Here is a 23,628-nt window from a genome sequence, read left to right on the forward strand (position 1 = left end):
ATTGCAAATATTGCTGAAAACTTATCATGTTCTTATTTATGTTTAAATTAATTAAAACGATAGGAATGCAAAATGTTAAATTTGTGTATATTAATGTAGTAGATTTGTTTCATTGATAAATTTTATTAGCACAATCTTTGAAGAATAAGAAGAATCTATATATTATTCATATTTTATATCATAGAGCATACATTCTTCTATATGTATATAAAAAATTAAGTCGAAATCAAATGCTAATATGATCATAGTTCAGCTCTTTAAATTCAATCTTTAAATACGGTATCTTTAAATACGGTATCTTTAAATACGGTAAATATTACCGTAAAATGTGAAAACATATTGCATCTTTGGAAGGTTTTGCTATGGTAAAATTAAACATTTTTTGATAACAAAAGAAAATCTAATAATGTGCAATATACAAGCTTTATGTATCTTTTTTGGCTCACTATTATAGTGTTATCTTATTTTATAGTAATTTTATTAGGTAATAAATCGTGAAATCAAAATTCATTATTCGAGTAGATCTGTTTCAAATGAATATAGTTATGCACAACATTTGAGCATTGTAAATTTTGATATAACTAAAGTAATATATTAAATAAATATATTATTTTACTCTTAACAATTATACAATACTAAATTATGCTCATAAATAGAATTATGCTAAATTATGCTAATAAATAGATAATCCATCAAAAAGAAACATGTCGGAATTAGATTAGGTAATTATTTTTTTGCAACATTTAATAATAATAATAATAATGTTATTATTATTTTTTTCTTTTATATATTTTTTCAAATTACACATATGACACAATGCAACATATTTTGCTGTAATTAAAATTTTATATAAATACTTATTTTAATAAGTAAGCATACATGTTATAATAAAGATCGATCAAACTCATCTGTCACTATATAATAATTTTGATGATATTTTGATTTATAACTTTCTATAACTGGTCTATAACTTTCTTAAAAAAATATAACTAAAAAATGAAAGCCGCGATTATAGATTATATATATATATATATATATATATATATATATATGTATGTATGTATGTATATGTATATGTATAATGAACACGAGTGAATTACCTTGAATGTTTTTTTTTAAATATAATTTACGCTTTACCTTGTGTAATCTCTCTCTCTCTCTCTCTCTCTCTCTCTCTCCCCTCTCTCTCCCTCTCCCCCTTTCCCTCTCCCTTTCTCTATGATATAAAGTGAGTAACACTTCTTAAGATGCACCGATAAAAACTGAAACTTTTTTTCAGTTGAAAATCGAACAAGAAATTATAGCAATTACATTTGCAATTTACGCACAACAATTTTTAATATGATACATTTTAACAATATTTTCAAATTAAGATAATTTCGATTAATTCACCTTTGCCTATATCATGAATATGAATAATTTATCTCCTATTGTTAGAAAGCTATAACCACTATTTTACTATAATTATCGTTGTATGATAATATCAATTTGAAAAATTTATGAACAGTTTTTGAACGAAATAATGCGAAAATATAAGGTCTGTGTCGTAGTTGTGTCGCAACTCTTGTATAAGATGCACGTAACAGAAGAATATTACAACAAGATCAATCGAATAGTTCTTAAGATACTTGGTTTATGGCCTTATCAGCAATTATATTTCGCGGGAATGCAAAAAACTGTTTTTTATCATTATTCTTTCAACATTTATTCTTGTCCAGGTATATCAACCTACTTATAATTTTTGAGTAAATGATGACATTTATATTAAATGTACATTTTAATAAATAAATCTAATACTACGAATAAAATATATAAAATAAAATTTTATATGAATTATCTTTATATAAAAAATTAATTTAAGAAGTTGTAAAGGAGTCGTCAAGGAGTAAATGTTTGGCTATGCATTTTTGGATTTTTGTTTTTTCATTATTATGCAATATTCGATGCTGGCAAGTCTAGACCACACATCTCACATTTTAGCTGCATCATAGATACGCTTATTTGCCACATCTTTTTTAATTAATTTATTTCAAAGATTATTGCAAGATATTATAAAATGATAAAGAACTTTTTAATTTAGCTTATGGCGCTCTACTCTTTCTAGAGCGTTAGTAAAATCTTTATCAATTATTCTACATAATTAATAAACTTTTATTAATAATTATATAATAAATATATATTATGTAATTTTTTTTTAATTTACGTCATTTGAATTCATTTTTGGGATAAAATAATATGAAATTAATGAAATGCATTCTAGCATGTGTAAAATATATTTTGTTGATAGGTAGAAATAATTTATTATTACAACTTCTAAATATATATGTTGTTCTTAGTTACTACTATTCATCACTACGCAATACAACACGAACCTTCTTTTCAAGATTCTTTCATTTGTCTTGCCTATTCTTTTCGGCACTGTAAAGTATTGCTTTTTTATTATACGAGCGAACAGTGTAAGTTTAAAACAGTATAAGAGAATTTTTTTCGAACATATTGTTGTAACCTTGATACAACAAATTGTATTTTAATATAAAGAAAGGTATAAGGAAAAGTGGAATAAATAGGTGAAGCAAATGCTGGAGCGGCACCGAGACAACTGGAAATTTTTTAAAGATAAACTGGAAATTGATATTATAAAGAAATATTCTTATATCGCGAGACTTATTTCAATAATTCTGATGGGTAAGAATAGTAATGTTACTGCATCTTTCATATATATATATCCCAGACCGGTCGAATATTTCATAAACTATGCACTTTAGAAAGAAATGTTTCAGATAAAAGTTGTATGGCTTGAAGGAGGCCATCAGATAGTGGCAATGATTTGACATAGGAGAGTCATTTGAAAGTCACGTGAAGATCACCGTCAATTTCTTAAATGGAACTTCCTATTTTTTATTAAATATTCTAGTAGCTCACATCGAGAGCTTCCCAAAACACTATAATTAAGTTAGTTTTCATTAAGTACTTTTCGAATTGTGAGGCTTGAAATCATTTTTTAATTTTACATCGTAAAATATCTTGCAAAATATTCATTTTTCGATTATCTTACCTTAATACTTTTATGTACAAAATAATGAGAGGAATCAATTGGTAAAGAAAAAACATAGTTGTTTTTAAGAAAAAAATATTATATAGTAATTTGCAATTAACAATTACATTTTTTTTTTAAAACAACTATGTGTTTTCCTTACACCAATTGATTCCTCTCATTATTTTGTGCATAAAAGTATTAAGGTAAAATAATCGAAAAATGAATATTTTACTAGATATTTTATGATTTATGTAGAATTAAGAAATTATTCAAGCCTCATAACTCGAAAAATACTCAATGAAGAAATACTTTATTATAGTGTTTTGGAAAGCTCTCGAGATAAGCTAGAATATGAGAAAATGTAGGTTCCATTTAAGAAATTGAAGGTGACCTTTACGTCACCTTCAAATGACTCTCCAGGATCAAATCATTGCCACTATCTGATGGTCCCCTTCAAGCCATACAACTTTTATCTGAAACATTTCTTTTTAAAGTGCAGTTTATGAAATATTCGACCGGTCCGGGATTTTTCGGACACTCTGTATATATAGTCGTATAGTTTGTAATAAAGATAACATCAATATAATATATGTAGTATGTATAATATCAATTTTTCAATTACCAATCATAATTTTTTGTGATCTTTGTAATTAACAAGATAAAAAATATTTGAATATATATTCAATATGAAATGTCGTTTAAATTCTTTTGTATTTAGGTATAAATTAGACTTTGACATCAATTAGATTTTTCTCAGGCTTATGCTGTTTTGTATTAACCGTGGCCGTAATACTTCAAACTTTTCCGCTAATATTTGATTTTATATTACCTTTGAACGAGTCACGTTCTTGGCAATTTTTTATCGTTACGGAATATTTTTTCAATCAAGAGAAATATGTATACGCAATACTATTACATCATATCCTAGCTATATCCATAGCAGGAGTCACAGTGTGTAGCGCCAGTTCGACATTCTTAATGTTTCTCCTACATATATGTGCTCTATTTAATATCGCAAGGTAATATTAATTGCACTTGTTTCTTAAATCGAATCTTATGTCTAAATGGATTTATACAGTCATCATATAGAAAATGCGATGAAGTGGAACATATTAGCAATATCTGATCCTAAAAGAGAGCATCTCCTTTACCAGAGGATTGTACATGCAGTTATTGTACATCGTAGAGCCATCGAGTGAGTGGTTTTATTTTTTTATTGCTATAAAACTTTGCACTCCGTTTTTTTGTGTTATTCTTAACTCTTAAAATCGCGTTATTGTTACACATGTTACTACATGTTTAATATTAAATTGTTTATTAATATATTTTTACATTAAGTGAAATCACAATTTTACGAGCAATTAAAATTAAAATTAAGTACCTTTCAAAAAATGAAAATATATTAAAGATTTGCAATTTCTTTCAAATATGTGATGTATTTGATAAACATACATATTTAGATTGTTAAAAATATATTATCTTTTTGAAGTGGAACTTTATATAGATAATTACTATGAGGATTAAACGTACAATCAGAATCACATTTATTTATCACATGGAAAAAAAATGAATATATCAATGTTTGCATCTATCTATATTGATAATGTAACAATTTTTTATTGATAATATAACAATTCTAATACTTCTCGTTGAAGGTTTACTAAGTTTTTCACATCTGAATTTGCTGTATTATTTGCTATTCTGATCTTAGTTGGTGTCAGCTCTTTAAGTTTAACTCTTTTACAAGTAAGCAATATTTTTTCTTATCTATTTTGTTTAATTGAATTTTCTTTAAGTACCATTTCATTGTAGTTTCTTCAATTGATAACATTAACGGGTAATGTCACAGAGATATTCGTATTTGCTTTGTTAATTTTGATTCATTTAACTTATATGTTCTGTGCCAATTATGCGGGACAAATAATAACAGATCATGGAATAAAGCTGTTCAAAGCAACGTGAGTAGTGTTTTTTTTTGGCAACTTCATGCGTACTGATTCTCACATAAATCCATCTGTTAATTTTGGTTTATAATAAATCAATTGTATAAAATATTTTTCTAATACTTTTAAATATATAGTTAATATAATAATTAGATTACAAAAATATGTTAAGTTTTTTGCTAATTTTTTATTTCATTTAAAATTTACAGTTATAATGGAATGTGGTACGCAGCACCACTGCATACACAGAAAATGTTATTATTTATAATGCAAGAAGGAATAGTGGATATCAATATAAAATGCGGTGGCATATTTACTGCTTCCTTGGAAGGTTTTGCTACGGTAAAATTAAAAGCTTTTTTTAAAACAAATTATAATGTCGAACTAACAGACTTATCGAGTAGTTTAATTATAATAGTTCGCATCCTTTTTAGCTCACGAATGCCGCAGTATCCTACTTTACAGTGATTTATTCTACGCGATAATAATGAACTAGGATAATTCATTATTTATCGGCTACATGTTTAAATTAACATAACATAATTAACATAATACACACATACACACACACACACACACACACACACACACACACACATACATGCACACACATAGATCTATACATATAAAGAAAAGATAAATATGCATATATGTCCATTACAAATTTCTGCAATTTTATGTACTATATATAAATATATATTCTTTCAATCTTATTTCCAAATACTAATTCTAATTACTTCACTCTTATTTCCAAATATTAATAAATTTAATAATGCAAATTTTTAAAGAGATTGATAGAAGTATAATCTAGTTTGAGAATAATATACCAATAATCAAACGTCGAAACAATTATTAATCATATATAAGTTTATATATTAAATAATATCATGGACACAAAATATAGAATGCGGTAACATATTTACTGCTTCCTTGAAAGGTTTTGCTACGTAAAATGGTTTTTTTTTAAATAAATTATAATGTCGATTTAACGAAGACGATTACCAAATATATAAAATGTTGATTTGACAAGCAATTTACATATGTATCCTTTTTTAACTCGTAAATGCAGCAGCATTTTACTTCATAGTGATTTATTCTATACACGATAATAATTAGAAAGGAAATTTATTATTTATTGGCTAGATCTTCAAAATAATTTAACACAAAAAGTAAATATATGTTTAACAACACAAAATATATATTTAAAAGAATTTCTTTTTTGATTTTTGTTTTATTTCTTATTTTAAAGATTATTAAAGAAAATTAATTTAGATTCTTTTAGATCAAGATATTTTATATTCTCTTTTCAGAACATATATATATATATATATATATATATATATATATATATACATACATACACGTGTTAATCTTCATATTATTTTGTACATATATTTAAGATCAAATTAATATATATATCATTGTTCTCCTTTTAAGCTAATATTACATTTGTCATACGACCAATTTTTTAAGAATATTGATTTGCTGCGGGATAGTAATTTATTGATTCTTCAGAAACTTTTTATTCTGCAGCCAATTAATATGTTTAAAGAATTTATCGTATGACAAATGTGATATTAGCCTTATACCAAATAAATTTGATCCGAAATATTTTCGACGTTATCTACAAGATATTTGCAATTAAAATGGGACACTTCACATGTTACATGGAGCAAACACATCAAGTGCAAACACACTTAACACTGCATGAAAATTTTGCAGAAAAATAACCAGCATTTTCATTTGATTTCCTTAAGTGTTTAATAAAGAAATAAAAGAATACAGCTTACATTAACACTGAATATAAATAATCCACGGTCTTGTATTTTTCATTAATATATTTTCGATACCATTCGATACTGTATAGAGTCATCAAATATATGAGTGAGTAATGCTTCATACGATGTATTAAAAGATATAAATTCTCTCCATTAGCAAAAGTTATAATTGCGTTTGCGCAAGAATATGCGTTAAAAATATATTGCTCGCATATATTAAGGTAATTTGGACTAATTCAATTTCATCTATATAATGAATATATAATTTGATAATTGGTATATGATCATCTTTACAATAATTGGTGTGTAAAGATATTGATCGTTGAAAATTGACAGAGAATGTGGAAAGAAATAATTCGAGAATTCAAAGGTTTATTTAACAGTTATCGCAGTTCTTTTGTAAAATGTACGCGGCAGAAGAGCATTATTACAAAGTGAATCGAGTACTTCTTAAGATTCTTGGTTTATGGCCCTATCAGCAATCATACTTTACACGAATATATAAAGTGCTGTTTGTTGGTCTTCTTTGGACATTTATTCTTGTTCAGGTATAAATGTTGAGTCATAGAATTTTCAAACTTTTAAACAATGTAGTTATATTTAGATAGTGGTATATATTAATTATACATTAAATTCGAGAAAAACTTCATTTTTTTCCAATTTATTAATATATGATAATTAATTTACATTCACATATATCCTACACACTAGACTGCAATCAATCCTAAAGATGTTGTTTTCTATCAGTTGTTAGTATTCGTGACAACACAATACAGTATGAACCTTCTCATCAAGATTCTTTCAATAGTCTTTCCTATTCTTTTCGTTACTGTTAAGTACTGTATGTTTATGATTCAAGCTGACAGTGTAAGTTCAATATGATAGATCATTAATTGAAATATTTTGTTGTAACATTTATAAAATAAATCGCATTTAAACTATTAATAAAGGCAAATATTTGAATGAACAGGTGAAGAAAATGTTGGAACGAATGCAAGATGATTGGAGATTATTGAAGAATAAATTAGAAGTTGATATTATAGAAACATATGCTTACAATATACAATTTTCTTCAATAGTTTCAATAGGTAAGAATATAATATATATTGTAGGATAAAGAATATATTATTTATTTCGTTAATCTTTTTTTTGCTTTATACGTCAAACATATTCGGGTTGAGAGCAACATAAGGCAAGAAATTCTGGCATTGAAAACACTTCTTTATATAACATAACATAACATTTGACTTAAATTAGATCTAACATTTTTCAGTGATTGTTGTTTTTTGCTCTTTCTTGCTCTTCATACTTCAATTTTTGCCATTAATTCTTGATGTTATATTGCCATTGAATGAATCACGGCCTTTTCGAACTTTTATAATCACAGAATATTTTATCAGCCAAGAAAAATATATTTACATTATATTGTTACACGAGGTATTAGCATGTTTAATAGCAGTAATAGCTTTATATGGTACGTTTATAACAATTTTGACATATATGTGGCATGCATGTGCGCTATTTAAAATCGCAAGGTAAGCGATTACTTTTTTGACACTTGTTTTAAATCAGAAGTGAAATTAAATAAATATATATTTAAGTAAATTAATGCAGTTATCGGATAGAGAATGCTATCGAAAAAAATACATTAATGATTCCTATTTTTGGAAGACAGTACCTGTTTTATCAGAGGCTTGTACATGCGATTCTTATTCATCGAAGAGCAGTCGAGTCAGTATATTTTGATACTTCTGTCGACAATACTCTTTTTATATCTTCTTTTTTATTAAGAGGAGTAATCATGAAATTTTATCTCTATCGTTCATATATGTACTAATTGTATCTTTTCGATATATCGAATATATTCGATATATCGAAGAGATATATCTATAAATTAAATATGTGTTATAAATATTCATTCATTTATATAATTATTATATAATTTTATGTAATTTCTAATTTCTTTTGAAAGATACATTCATAGTTAGCAATATGGTATTTTTTAAATGTGAAATCTTAGATGTTGTTAGTAAGGTCAGATAGGATTAAATTATATTTTAAGGGTTAAATTATATTATATATATATATATATATATATATACATATATATATATATACATTGTTCATATAGCAATATAACACATATTATTCTAATTAAATATATTTATCAAATCGTATTTATATATTGATAATATCAATATGTAGTTCCTTCTTAAAGATTTACCAAACTTATTTCGTTTAATTTTACGGTATTATTCGCTATTCTTATCATTGTTGGGGTCAGTTCTTTAAGTATCAATCTTTTTCAAGTAAGTGTGTTGTGTGTGTGTGTATTTTTCTATCCTACGCTTTTTATTTAATTCATTAAACCTTCCGTAATTTTTTAACAGCTAACATCAATAAACAATAGGAGTTTTGAAGATATATTTATAGTCATTCTACTCATTGTTATACATATAAGTTATATGTTCATTGTTAATTACGGTGGACAGAAAGTAACAGATCATGGAATGGAAGTATTTAAAGCAACGTAAGTGTATCATATTTTACAATATGTTTTTGGAATTATATGTATATTATGTATATTATATCTTGGTGCAAGTATATATTCGATTTAAACCGATTTCACATTTTATATGTATGCGTTACAGCCAGTAATTATATTATATTAAAAATCTTTAACGATTAACTTTTTTTCTATTTTGTAACCAGTTTTCTTTAAATCTATCATTCCAAAAATTGCAGTTATAATGGATTGTGGTATATAGCACCATTACATACACAGAAATTATTATTATTTATAATGCAAAAAGGAAATATAAATGTTACTATAATATTTGGCCGTTTATATATAGTATCTTTGGAAGGTTTTGCTTCGGTAAAATCAAAAAGTTTCTTTAACAATAAAATTGAATTTTAATTTGGATTTAAGAAGTTTATTGTACCAATTTCAGCTTACAAATGCGGCAGTATCTTATTTTATGGTGATGCATTCTACACGATAATAACGTAGCAGAAAAAAAATATATATTTATTATCAATCGGGTAATTTATTGAAGTGAAATAAACAATCATGCAACATATGTGCATTGTAAAGTTTTTAAATAACATGTTTGAATAAATATGTACAGAATATAAAATTTTACAAGATGTTTTCTTCGAAATTTGATGCGCCATATAAAAAAATGTTTTAGACAAAATTTATAAAATTTTGAAAGAAAAAAATTACAAAATTATTCCTCGTATTAAAAATTAAAGTCAACTAAAATATGAATTCTAATAAATTACAAAATTATAAGAAATATAAAAAAATTAGAAATTTTGAAAAAGAAGAAAAATTATAAAGTAAAAAAACGAGTGCCACGCTACATCCTATCACATCCTTTTCGTGACGTACTCTGGGACCATAAAATATTTTATAAAATTATCTTATATCTTAACTGGCTTATGGCCTTATCAGCAGTCATATCTCACGCAAATATATAAAATATTGTTTGCCGGTATTCTTTGGACATTTATTCTTGTCCAGGTATGCATTCAGTTACATTTATAATTTTTGTGAATTGAGTGTGATAACATTAATTAAATACGCATATTAATAGATATTTTGGTTTCATTTCCATTTTCCCCATTTAATCATTTTATTTTTTTATATAATATATAATTTTTATATCAAATAATATTATAAATTTAGAATTTTTTTACGTAAGAGATATAATATAAGAGATATAATAATATTTTTCATAAATTTTTAAAAAGCAACAAATATCATAGTAAATTGAATAGATTTTGGAATGTCTTTCTTGATTTTTAATATGTGATATTTATAAAAACTTTGAAATGAAAGCTTCTCGTACTATCATATACACGTACATACACAAAATTTTTATATACTGATTATAAGTATTTCTGCGATTTATTTTTTTCTCTATAATATTTTATAAAAAAATGCTTTAAGAACTTTATTTATCGCATAATAAAACGAATTTTATATGTAAAACATATTTTTTATGTGAAATAAATATTGTTCCTACACAGTTGCTGGTATTCATTATGACTCAATATAATATAAATCTTCTCAAGATTCTTTCACTCGTCTTCCCTACTTTTTTCGGCACTATAAAATATATCCTTTTTATCATCAGGCAGATAGTGTAAGTCCAACAAAATGAGTTATTTATTCAAATATATAACACACTTATAAAAAGAATTATATTTTAATTACTGATAAGGGAAAAAATTAAACAGGTGAAACAATTATTGGAACAAGTTCAAAATGATTGGTGATTGTTGAAAAATAAATTGGAAATTGATATTATAGAGAAATATTGCAACTCCAGACTTTTTACAATGATTGTGATGGGTATAAAAGAAGATACTAATATAATTATTCACAATATTGTTATTCGGTCGGTCCGGGACTTTTGGGACACCCTGTATAGTCGTATAGTTTGTAATAAAGATAACATCAATATAATATATGCAGTATGTATAATATCAATTTTTCAATTATCAATCATAATTTTTTGTGATTTTTGTAATTAACAAGATAAAAAATATTTGAATATATATTTGATATGAAATGTCGTTTAAATTCTTTACGTATTTAGGTATAAATTAGACTTTGACATCAATTAGATTTTTCTCAGGCTTATGCTGTTTTGTATTAACCGTGGTCGTAATACTTCAAACTTTTTCGCTAATATTTGATTTTATATTATTTTTGAACGAGTCACGTTCTTGGCAATTTTTTATCGTTACGGAATATTTTTTCAATCAAGAGAAATATGTATACGCAATACTATTACATCACATCCATAGCAGGAGTCACAGTGTGTAGCGCCAGTTCGACATTCTTAATGTTTCTCCTATATATATGTGCTCTATTTAATATCGCAAGGTAATATTAATTGCACTTGTTTCTTAAATCGAAATATGTCTAAATGGATTTATACAGTCATCATATAGAAAGTGCGATTAAGTGGAACATATTAGCAATATCTGATCCTAAAAGAGAGCATCTCCTTTACCAGAGGATTGTCCATGCAGTTATTGTACATCGTAGAGCCATCGAGTGAATGGTTTTATTTTTCTATTGCTATAAAACTTTGCACTCTGTTTTTTTGTGGTATTCTTAACTCCTAAAACCGCGTTATTGTTACACATGTTACTACATGTTTAATATTAAATTGTTTCTTAATATTTTTACATTAAGTGAAATCACAATTTTATGAGCAATTAAAATTAAAATTAAGTACTTTTCAAAAAATGAAAATATATTAAAGATTTGCAGTTTCTTTCAAATATGTGATGTATTTGATAAACATACATATTTAGATTGTTAAAAATACATATATTATCTTTTTGAAGTGGAATCACATTTATTTATCACATAGAAAAAAATGAATATAACAATCAGAATCACATTTATTTATCATTTATTTATCATTTATGGAAAAAAATGAATATATCAATGTTTGCATCTATCTATATTGATAATGTAACAATTTTTTATTGATAATATAACAATTCTAATACTTAACATCTCGTTGAAGGTTTACTAAGTTTTTCACATCTGAATTTGCTGTATTATTTGCTATTCTGATCTTAGTAGGTTTCAGCTCTTTAAGTTTAACTCTTTTACAAGTAAGCAATATTTTTTCTTATCTATTTTGTTTAATTGACTTTTCTTTAAGTACCATTTTATTGTAGTTTCTTCAATTGATAACATTAACGGGTAATGTCACAGAGATATTCGTATTTGCTTTATTAATTTTGATTCATTTAACTTATATGTTCTGTGCCAATTATGCGGGATAAATAATAACAGATCATGGAATAAAGCTGTTCGAAGCAACGTGAGTAGTGTGTTTTTTTTTTGACAATTTTATGCGTACCGATTCTCACATAAATCCATCTGTTAATTTTGGTTTATAATAAATCAATTGTATAAAATATTTTTCTAATACTTTTAAATATATAGTTAATATAATAATTAAATTACAAAAATATGTTAAGTTTTTTGCTAATTATTTTATTTCATTTCAAATTTACAGTTATAATGGATTGTGGTACGCAGCACCACTGCATACACAGAAAATGTTATTATTTATAATGCAAGAAAGAATAGTGGATATCAATATAAAATGCGGTGGCATATTTACTGCTTCCTTGGAAGATTTTGTTGCGGTAAAATTAAAAGCTTTTTTTAAAACAAATTATAATGTCGAACTAACAGACTTATCGAGTAATTTAATAGTTCGCATCCTTTTTAGCTCACGAATGCCGCAGTATCCTACTTTATAGTGATTTATTCTACGCGATAATAATGAACTAGGATAATTCATTATTTATCGGCTACATGTTTAAATTAACATAACATAATTAACATAATACACACATACACACACACACACACACACACACACACACACACATGCACACATAGATCTATACACATAAAGAAAAGATAAATGTGCATATATGTCCATTACAAATTTCTGCAATTTTATGTACTATATATAAATATATATTCTTTCAATCTTATTTCCAAATACTAATTCTAATTACTTCACTCTTATTTCCAAATATTAATAAATTTAATAAGGCAAATTTTTAAAGAGTTTGATAGAAGTATAATCTAGTTTGAGAATAATATACCAATAATCAAACGTCGAAACAATTATTAATCATATATAAGTTTATATATTAAATAATATCATGGTCACAAAATATAGAATGCGGTAACATATTTACTGCTTCCTTGAAAGGTTTTGCTACATAAAATGTTTTTTTTAAATAAATTATAATGTCGATTTAACGAAGACGATTACTAAATATATATAATGTTGATTTGACGAGCAATTTAATATATGTATCCTTTTTTAACTCGTAAATGCAGCAGTATTTTACTTCATAGTGATTTATTCTATACGCGATAATAATTAGAAAGGAAATTTATTATTTATTGGCTAGATCTTCAAAATAATTTAACACAAAAAGTAAATATATGTTTAACACAACATAAAATATATATTTAAAAGAATTTCTTTTTTGTTTTATTTTTGTTTTATTTCTTATTTTAAAGATTATTAAAGAAAATTAATTTAGATTCTTTTATATCAAGATATTTTATATTCTCTTTTCAGAACATATATATATATATACATACACGTGTTAATCTTCATATTATTTTGTACATACACTTAAGATCAAATTAATATATATATATATATCATTGTTCTCCTTTTAGGCTAATATTACATTTGTCATACGACCAATTTTTTAAGAATATTGATTGGCTGCGGGATAGTAATTTATTGATTCTTCAGAAACCTTTTATTCTGCAGCCAATTAATATGTTTAAAAAATTTATCATATGACAAATGTGATATTAGCCTTATACCAAATAAATTTGATGCGAAATATTTTCGACGTTATCTACAAGATATTTGCAATTAAAATGGGACATTTCACATGTTACATGGAGCAAACACACCAAGTGCAAACACACTTAACACTGCATGAAAATTTTGCAAAAAAATAACCAGCATTTTCATTTGATTTCCTTAAGTGTTTAATACAGAAATAAAAGAATACAGCTTACATTAATACTGAATATAAATAATCCACGGTCTTGTATTTTTCTTTATTATATTTTCGATACCATTTGATACTGTATAGATTCATCAAATATATGAATGAGTAATGCTTCATACGATGTACTAAAAGATATCGAAATTCTTTCCACGAGCAAAAGTTATAACTGCGTTTGCGCAAGAATATGCGTTAAAAATATATTGCGCGCATATATTAAGGTAATTTGGACTAATTCAATTTCATCTATATAATGAATATACAATTTTATAATTGGTATATGGCCATCTTTACAATAATTGGTGTGTAAAGATATCGATCGCTGAAAATTGACGGAAAATGTGGAAAGAAATAATTCGAGAATTCAAAGGTTCATTTAACAGTTATCGCAGTTCTTTTGTAAAATGTATGCGGTAGAAGAGCGTCATTACAAAGTGAATCGAGTACTTCTTAATATTCTTGGTTTATGGCCCTATCAGCAATCATACTTTACACGAATACGTAAAGTGCTGTTTGTTGGTCTTCTTTGGACATTTATTCTTGTTCAGGTATAAATGTTGAGTTATACAATTTTCGAACTTTTAAACAATGTAGTTATATTTAGATAGTGGTATATATTAATTATTCATTAAATTCGAGATAAACTTCATTTTTTTTAATTTGTTTATATATGATAATTAATTTACATTCACATATATCCTATACACTAGATTGCAATCAATACTAAAGATGTTGTTTTCTATCAGTTGTTAGTATTCGTGACAACACAGTACAGTTTGAATCTGCTCATCAAGATTCTTTCAATAGTCTTTCCTATTCTTTTCGTTACTGTAAAGTACTGTATGTTTATGATTCAAGCTGACAGTGTAAGTTCAATATAATAGATCATTAATTGAAATATTTTGTTGTAACATTTATAAAATAAATCGCATTTAAACTATTAATAAAGGCAAATATTTGAATGAACAGGTGAAGAAAATGTTGGAACGAATGCAAGATGATTGGAGATTATTGAAGAATAAATTAGAAGTTGATATTATAGAAACATATGCTTACAATATACAATTTTCTTCAATAGTTTCAATAGGTAAGAATATAATATATGTATATTGTAGGATAAAGAATATATTATTTATTTCGTTAATCTTTTTTTTGCTTTATACGTCAAACATATTCGGGTTGAGAGCAACGTAAGGCAAGAAATTATGGCATTGAAAACACTTCTTTATATAACATAATATAATTTGACTTAAATTAGATCTAACATTTTTCAGTGATTGCTGTTTTTTGCTTTTTCTTGCTCTGCATACTTCAATTTTTTCCATTAATTCTTGATGTTATATTGCCATTGAATAAATCACGGCCCTTTCGAATTTTTGTAATCACGGAATATTTTATCAGCCAAGAAAAATATATTTACATTATATTGTTACACGAGGTATTAGCATGTTTAATAGCAGTAATAGCTTTATATGGTACGTTTATAACAATTTTGACATATATGTGGCATGCATGTGCGCTATTTAAAATCGCAAGGTAAGCGATTACTTTTTTGACACCTGTTTTAAATCAGAAGTGTAATTAAATAAATATATATTTAAGTTAATTAATACAGTTATCGGATAGAGAATGCTATCGAAAAAAATACATTAATGATTCCTATTTTTGGAAGACAGTACCTGTTTTATCAGAGACTTGTACATGCGATTCTTATTCATCGAAGAGCAGTCGAGTCAGTATATTTTGATACTTTTGTCGACAATATTCTTTTTATATCTTCTTTTTTATTAAGAGGAGTAATCTTGAAATTTTATCTCTATCGTTCATATATGTACTAATTGTATCTTTTCGATATATCGAATATATTCGATATATGGAAGAGATATACCTATAAATTAAATATGTGTTATAAATATTCATTCATTTATATAATTATTATATAATTTTATGTAATTTCTAATTTCTTTTGAAAGATACATTCATAGTTAGCAATATGGTATTTTTTAAATGTGAAATCTTAGATGTTGTTAGTAAGGTTAGATAGGATTAAATTACATATTATATATTATATATATATATATATATGTATATATATATATATATATATATATACATTGTTCATATAGGAATATAACACATATTATTCTAATTAAATATATTTATCAAATTGTATTTATATATTGATAATATCAATATGTAATTCCTTCTTAAAGGTTTACCAAACTTATTTCGTTTAATTTTACGGTATTATTCATTATTCTTATCATTGTTGGGGTCAGTTCTTTAAGTATCAATCTTTTTCAAGTAAGTGTGTTTGTGTGTGTGTGTGTGTGTGTGTGTGTGTGTGTGTGTATTTTTCTATCCTACGCTTTTTATTTAATTCATTAAACCTTCCGTAATTTTTTAACAGCTAACATCAATAAACAATAGGAGTTTTGAAGATATATTTATAGTCATTCTACTCATTGTTATACATATAAGTTATATGTTCATTGTTAATTACGGTGGACAGAAAGTAACAGATCATGGAATGGAAGTATTTAAAGCAACGTAAGTGTATCATATTTTACAATATGTTTTTGGAATTATATGTATATTATGTATTTTATATCTTGGTGCAAATATATATTCGATTTAAACCAATTTCACATTTTACATGTATGTGTTACAGCCAGTAATTATATTATATCAAAAATCTTTAGCGATTAACTTCTTTTCTATTTTGTAACCAGTTTTCTTTAAATCAATCATTCCAAAAATTGCAGTTATAGTGGATTGTGGTATATAGCACCATTACATACACAGAAATTATTATTATTTATAATGCAAAAAGGAAATATAAATGTTACTATAATATGGGGCCGTTTATATATAGCATGTTTGGAAGGTTTTGCTTCGGTAAAATCAAAAAGTTTTTTTAACAATAAAATTGAATTTTAATTTGGATTTAAGAAGTTTATTGTATCAATTTCAGCTTACAAATGCGGCAGTATCTTATTTTATGGTGATGCATTCTACACGATAATAACGTAGCAGAAAAAAAATATATATTTATTATCAATCGGGTAATTTATTGAAGTGAACAATCATGCAACATATGTGCATTGTAAAGTTTTTGAATAACATTGTTGAATAAATATGTACAGAATATAAAGTTTTACAAGATGTTTTCTTCGAAATTTGATGCGCCATATAAAAAAATGTTTTAGACAAAATTTATAAGATTTTGAAAGAAAAAAATTACAAGATTATTCCTCGTATTAAAAATTATTATATCGTAAGAGTCAACTAAAATATGAATTCTAATAAATTACAAAATTATTAGAAATACTAAAAAATTAGAAATTTTGAAAAAGAAGAAAAATTATAAAGTAAAAAACGAGTGCCACGCTACATCCTACCACATCTTTTTCGTGACGTACTCTGGGACCATAAAATATTTTATAAAATTATCTTATATCTTAACTTACTATAGAAGAAACAATAGTGTCAATATTGAGTTTTACTTATTCGCTGTTTTGAATTTGAATAATTGTATAACAAATTCTTATATTATCGCACAATAAACCAAAATTTCACTTTTTTATATATTTTTATTTTTTTGTCCGTCATATTTAATCTAATATCATTTTTAATTTTAAAAATTTTATGAATTTTTATTCAGTTGCCTTGAAAACTATAGATTATATTATATTTATAGGTTATAATTTTATTTTTTTTATATATTTCCATCTTTTCATACATTATAATAAATCCATCATTTTAAATTTTGCCAATTTGAGATTTCAAATTTTTATTTATCTCACTTTATTTATCTTTTAATATCTTCGCCAAATAATACATATCATTATATTTTCAAATTTGTAAACATGATCATGCATAATTTTGGCTTATTTTGATGAATAAATTCTAACACCGAAGGAATTAAAAAAAACTATATATTCTTTACGCGATTTCATTCATTATATAGTGCATAAAAGTATTTAAGTGAAATAGTCAAAAAATATTTGACAAGATATTCGTAGTTATGATGTTATGTCGAAGTATAAAATATGCCATAAACTATTCAATTTTTAGCCATCATATCATTATATCAATTCCGAATACTGCGAGGTTTATAAATAAATTATACATACGTATTTCACAAAATCAGGTTATAATGTTCATATGATCTTGATACCTATATTCAAAATGAAATTCTCTTTCTTTTTCTCCATTCAATTAAATTTATCTCAAACGTTTCTCATAACACATCATTTACGAGATATTTAATGTGGACACTTAAAACACTATATATATATATATATATATATATATATATATATATATATATATGTTGTATATATATATATAATATATACATATAGATGTTATATTAATCAAACGACACACTTAACGCTGCCTGAAAATTTTTATATCAGCATGTTCCTTTGATTTTCTGAAGCAATAAAAAAATAAAAGATTATATATTGTAGTTATATTTATAATGAATGTATAAATCCATAGTTCTTTATTATTTTTAAATACAATCCATTTTCTACTCTATAAATTCACCAAATGTATGAGTGATTAATGCTTTCGTCGATTCACTGAGAGAGATATTGAAAGTCTTCCCACTAGCAAAACAAAACGATCATGTCTGCGCAAGAATATATAAAAATATATTGCCCTTACAAAGTGAGGTAATTCAAAATAATTCGCGCTTTCATCTATATCATAAATATATAACTCACAATTGTTGGAATACTACTCTCTTTATAATAATTACTGGCAATTATATCGATCGTTGAAAATTGAGAGAGAATATCGAGGGAAATAATTCGAAAATTCAAGGGTTCCTTTCTCAGTTATATTACTTTTGTCGTGTAAAATGCACGCGATAGAAGAACGTTATTACAAGATCAATCGAATAATTCTCAAGACACTTGGCTTATGGCCTTATCAGCAGTCATATCTCACGCAAATACATAAAATATTGTTTGCCGGTATTCTTTGGACATTTATTCTTGTCCAGGTATGCATTCAGTTACATTTATAATTTTTGTGAATTGAGTGTGATAACATTAATTAAATACGCATATTAATAGATATTTTGGTTTCATTTCCATTTTTCTCATTTTATTATTTTATTTTTTTATATAATATATAATTTTTATATCAAATAATATTATAAATTTAGAATTTTTTTACGTAAGAGATATAAATAATATTTTTTCCATAAATTTTTAAAAAGCAACAAATATTATAGTAAATCGAATAGATTTTAGAATGTCTTTTTTGATTTTTAATATGTGATATTTATAAAAACTTTGAAATGAAAGTTTCTCGTACTATCATATACACGTACATACAAAATTTTTATATACTGATTATAAGTATTTCTGCGATTTATTTTTTTCTCTATAATATTTTATAAAAAAATGCTTTAAGAACTTTCTTTATTTATCGCATAATAAAACGAATTTGATATGTAATACATATTTTTTATGTGAAATGAATATTGTTCCTACACAGTTGCTGGTATTCATTACGACCCAATATAATATAAATCTTCTTCTCAAGATTCTTTCACTCGTCTTCCCTACTCTTTTCGGCACTATAAAATATATCCTTTTTATCATTCAGGCAGATAGTGTAAGTCCAACAAGATGAGTTATTTATTCATATATATAACACACTTATAAAAAAATTATATTTTAATTACTGATAAGGGAAAAAATTAAACAGGTGAAGCAATTATTGGAACAAGTCCGAAATGATTGGAGATTGTTGAAAAATAAATTGGAAATTGATATTATAGAGAAATATGCTTGCAACTCCAGACTTTTTACAATGATTGTGATGGGTATACAAGAAGATACTAATATAATTATTCACAATATTGTTATCTATTCTATATATCCTAAGATATTTTAGGATCTAAGATATTTTAGAGCATACTGCAAGAGGTGATAGATCTTACCAAAAGAATCAATGTTTATCAAAAAACTTCGACATATCCTTAAAGAGCTACACGTTTCTGTTTGAACCGCCTATAAAGTAGGTAGGTAATCCGTCGTGCGATATATTGCACGTGATATTTAATACTTTGATACATATCTTTTAATTTTATTTCTGCTTTCTTTTCTTATTTTTTTTTATTTAAATGATTAATTTTTTTATTTGTGGATTAATATTCAGGTCCGAACAAGAACGCATAACTCTATGATGCATTGCAGGACATGGATTTCTTGACAAAAAATGATTCTCTTGGTGAAATTTACTACTTCTTGATCATTGTCCCATAGATCTTGAAATATATATGTATATATATATATATATATATATATATACATATACATATATACATATATACATATATACATATATACATACATATATATATATATATATATATATATATATACATGTACATATGTTATTATAGATGTCATATAATATTATTGTTTCTGTAATGTAATTTTTTTAATTACTTTTAATTAATAGACAGAAGGTATATTTGAGCGCAACTTAAAACTTATTGTTGAAATAATTTACATAGTTGGATTCCAATTAAGAAATTAAAATTTAAAACGATTTTTAGCGTTCTGTCTCTTAGGTGTAATATTTTGCACAATATTTCAACTTCTACCGATGATCCTTGATATTATAATTCCGTTGAACAAGTCACGCCCCTGTCAAATCATTGCAGTAACGGAATACTTTATTAACCAAGAGAAATACATTTACGCTATATTGTTGCACGAGATAATAACTGTTTTGATAATAGCGATCACAATATTTGGCACGGGTGCGACAATTATGATGTACATTTTGCACGCATGTGCACTATTTGAAGTAGCAAGGTAATGTCATGAATTCATGCACATGTATTCTCTCCTGTAACATATATTTCAATCTAAATATAGATTTATATAGCTACCGAATAGAAAACGCAATTGAAAAAAATATATTAGCGATATCTGATCCTAGAAGAGAACGTTTCCTTTACCGCAGGATTGTACATGCAGTTGTTATACATCGAAGGGCAATCGAGTTAGTATTTTTTATATGTCTTTATTATACATTTTATAGCATCCCGTATTTGTTATCAATTAAAATTCTTGTCAATTAAACTTGATGTCGGCATTTACACAGCACGTTCAATGCTTAATATTTCTTTTCGACACATATTAAAAATCTGAGTTACAAGTTAATTACAGTTCAAAATTGAATATATTATTGAATTTTAAATTTATATAATTTTAATTATGTTAATTTGAATTTGAAATATATACAAACTATATTTCAATAAATTAATTTTAATTGCATTTTGTTTTTAAAATTTTGGAAAAATCTGAATAAAATCTGGCAACTTAATCTTTAATAATAAATGTATGCGGTTGTAAAATATATCTAATACTTTACACATTGATTGTACGACAGTTATATTACAAACGTAATAATTATCATAAATGAATATATTTTGAAGTTCGCACTATTTATATTATTAATAGTTTCAATATCTAGCTCCTCGTTAAAGGTTTACCGAATTTTTAACATCTACTTTTATGGTATCATATGCTATTCTGATCATAGTTGGCATCAGCTCTTTAAGTTTCAATCTTTTTCAAGTAAGTAACATCTGTTTTGTCTCTTTTCCCCTTTTTTCTTTATTTTATTTAATTATGGACTGATCATTGAGCAATCTATCGTAGTTTCTTCAAATGGTAACATTAACAAACAATATTAATGAGGCATTCATATTCGGCATATTTATAATTACTCATTTAATATATTTGTTCTTTGCTAATTGTGCCGGACAAGAAATAACAGATCATGGCATAAAATTCTTTAAAGCAACGTGAGTATCATATTTTATTTTATAATACTTTTAAAAAGTTATATTTATAAATTTATTTTATATATACATATATATATATATATATATATATATACACATATCTGATATTGTTAAAAATACAATCAATTTCACAATAATTATAAATTATAAAATGGAAATAACTGTTTGCTAACTTACACAATTCCGATTCTAGCATTAAAAAAATATTTTTTTAAATTATTAATATTTAAAAATTACAGTTATAATGGACTGTGGTACGCAGCACCGTTGCATACACAAAAATTATTACTATTTGTAATGCGAAAAGGGAAGATAAATGTCACTATAGGATGTGGAAGCTTATTTATTGCATCTTTGGAAGGTTTTGCTATGGTAAAATTAAAAATTTTCTGGGAATAAACTAGAATCGATTTAATGTGAATTTTACAATCAGTTTACGTATCTTTTTCAGCTCACTAATACAGCGGTATCTTATTTTACGGTAATTTATTCTACTAGATAAGTCAAGTTCATTATCAATATTTTATCAAAATTCATTATTAATTGGGTAGATCTATTTCAAGTGAATATAGTCGTGCAGCATGTAAATGTTGATGAATATGATTAAAGTAATATATTAAATAAACGTACATTATTTCACTTCTAACAATTATACAATAGTAAATTATGCAATACCAATAAATAGATAATTTATCAAACTTGTATCTGAATATTTTCGTTAATTAGATTAAATAATTGTTTTTTTTGCAATATTCAATAACAATAATAATAATAACATTATTATTATTATTATTATTATGATTGTTGTTATTATTATGGTTATTATTATTATATATATATATATATATATATATATATATATATACTTTTTCAATTCATACATATGAGAGAATGCTGCATATTTTGCTGCAGCAGTTAAAATTTTATATAAATATTTATTTTAATAGGCACACATATTCTATAACGAATAAATCGATCAAATTTTATCTGTCACTACATGAAAATTTAGAGATAGATTTTTGCTTACAACTTTCTTAAAAAAAATATAACAAAAAATAGAAATTCACAATTATAGATTATATACGTATAATAATAATGAACAAATGAATGAATCAGTCTACAATTTTTTTAAATATGATTCATGTTCTTTGTATAATCCGATAAAACAAAACAGAGTATTACTTCCAGAGTGAGTAACATATCTTACGATGCACCGACAAAAACTGAAACTTTTTTTGTTGAAAAAAAACATGAATGCGTTTGCGCAACAAAATTTTTAATATTATAATTTTTAAAATTGCTCTCAAATTGACATAATTTCGGCTAATTTAGTTTTCACTTATATCATAAACAAATTAACTTCCGCTGTTAGAAAATTATAACCATTATAACAATTTTCTTATATATTCGAACTATCATTATGTGATAATA

At 25.0% G+C, this 23,628-nt stretch overlaps 4 protein-coding genes and 1 long non-coding RNA gene across 9 annotated transcripts; all 5 read left to right on the forward strand.

Annotated features, from left to right (window-relative positions):
* Nucleotides 1-2,670: 2,670 nt before the first annotated feature.
* Nucleotides 2,671-5,544, forward strand: LOC112639282. The gene is made up of 7 exons (XM_025412684.1): nt 2,671-2,685; nt 3,795-4,056; nt 4,116-4,232; nt 4,693-4,783; nt 4,850-4,995; nt 5,190-5,322; nt 5,415-5,544. The coding sequence occupies exons 1-7, from the start codon at nt 2,682-2,684 to the stop codon at nt 5,463-5,465; spliced, it is 804 nt and encodes a 267-aa protein (XP_025268469.1). The 5' UTR covers nt 2,671-2,681; the 3' UTR covers nt 5,466-5,544.
* Nucleotides 5,545-7,046: 1,502 nt separating this feature from the next.
* LOC112639281 lies at nt 7,047-9,170 on the forward strand. Of its 4 annotated transcripts, none has more exons than XM_025412682.1 (6): nt 7,047-7,306; nt 7,470-7,625; nt 7,729-7,846; nt 8,032-8,232; nt 8,977-9,067; nt 9,149-9,170. In XM_025412682.1, exons 1-5 carry the CDS (start codon nt 7,163-7,165, stop codon nt 9,048-9,050), a joined length of 693 nt encoding a protein of 230 aa, XP_025268467.1. In that variant the 5' UTR covers nt 7,047-7,162; the 3' UTR covers nt 9,051-9,067; nt 9,149-9,170. The 4 variants fall into 4 exon arrangements, with proteins under 4 accessions (XP_025268467.1, XP_025268468.1, XP_025268466.1 ...); XM_025412683.1 differs by lacking the exon at nt 9,149-9,170 and adding an exon at nt 8,430-8,489 and having other exon boundaries at nt 9,043-9,071; XM_025412681.1 differs by lacking the exons at nt 8,977-9,067; nt 9,149-9,170 and adding an exon at nt 8,430-8,563.
* A 5,452-nt stretch (nt 9,171-14,622) lies between these two features.
* Nucleotides 14,623-16,588, forward strand: LOC109610508. The gene is made up of 5 exons (XM_025412679.1): nt 14,623-14,902; nt 15,101-15,220; nt 15,324-15,441; nt 15,613-15,890; nt 16,568-16,588. Exons 1-4 carry the CDS (start codon nt 14,759-14,761, stop codon nt 15,687-15,689), a joined length of 459 nt encoding a protein of 152 aa, XP_025268464.1. The 5' UTR covers nt 14,623-14,758; the 3' UTR covers nt 15,690-15,890; nt 16,568-16,588.
* Nucleotide 16,589: 1 nt separating this feature from the next.
* On the forward strand, nt 16,590-17,538 carry LOC112639280. The gene is made up of 4 exons (XR_003123409.1): nt 16,590-16,658; nt 16,765-16,904; nt 17,120-17,252; nt 17,329-17,538. It is a non-coding gene; the product is annotated as an uncharacterized LOC112639280 (long non-coding RNA).
* A 1,559-nt stretch (nt 17,539-19,097) lies between these two features.
* Nucleotides 19,098-22,861, forward strand: LOC109610505. Of its 2 annotated transcripts, none has more exons than XM_025412677.1 (9): nt 19,098-19,368; nt 19,869-19,988; nt 20,082-20,199; nt 20,938-21,199; nt 21,273-21,389; nt 21,877-21,967; nt 22,052-22,197; nt 22,437-22,569; nt 22,649-22,861. In XM_025412677.1, the coding sequence occupies exons 1-9, from the start codon at nt 19,225-19,227 to the stop codon at nt 22,697-22,699; spliced, it is 1,182 nt and encodes a 393-aa protein (XP_025268462.1). In that variant the 5' UTR covers nt 19,098-19,224; the 3' UTR covers nt 22,700-22,861. The 2 variants fall into 2 exon arrangements, with proteins under 2 accessions (XP_025268462.1, XP_025268463.1); XM_025412678.1 differs by having other exon boundaries at nt 21,327-21,389.
* Nucleotides 22,862-23,628: the final 767 nt, after the last annotated feature.

The sequence above is a fragment of the Camponotus floridanus genome, unplaced genomic scaffold, assembly GCF_003227725.1.
Source record: "Camponotus floridanus strain SB8 unplaced genomic scaffold, Cflo_v7.5 scaffold547, whole genome shotgun sequence".
NCBI lineage: Eukaryota > Metazoa > Arthropoda > Insecta > Hymenoptera > Formicidae > Camponotus > Camponotus floridanus.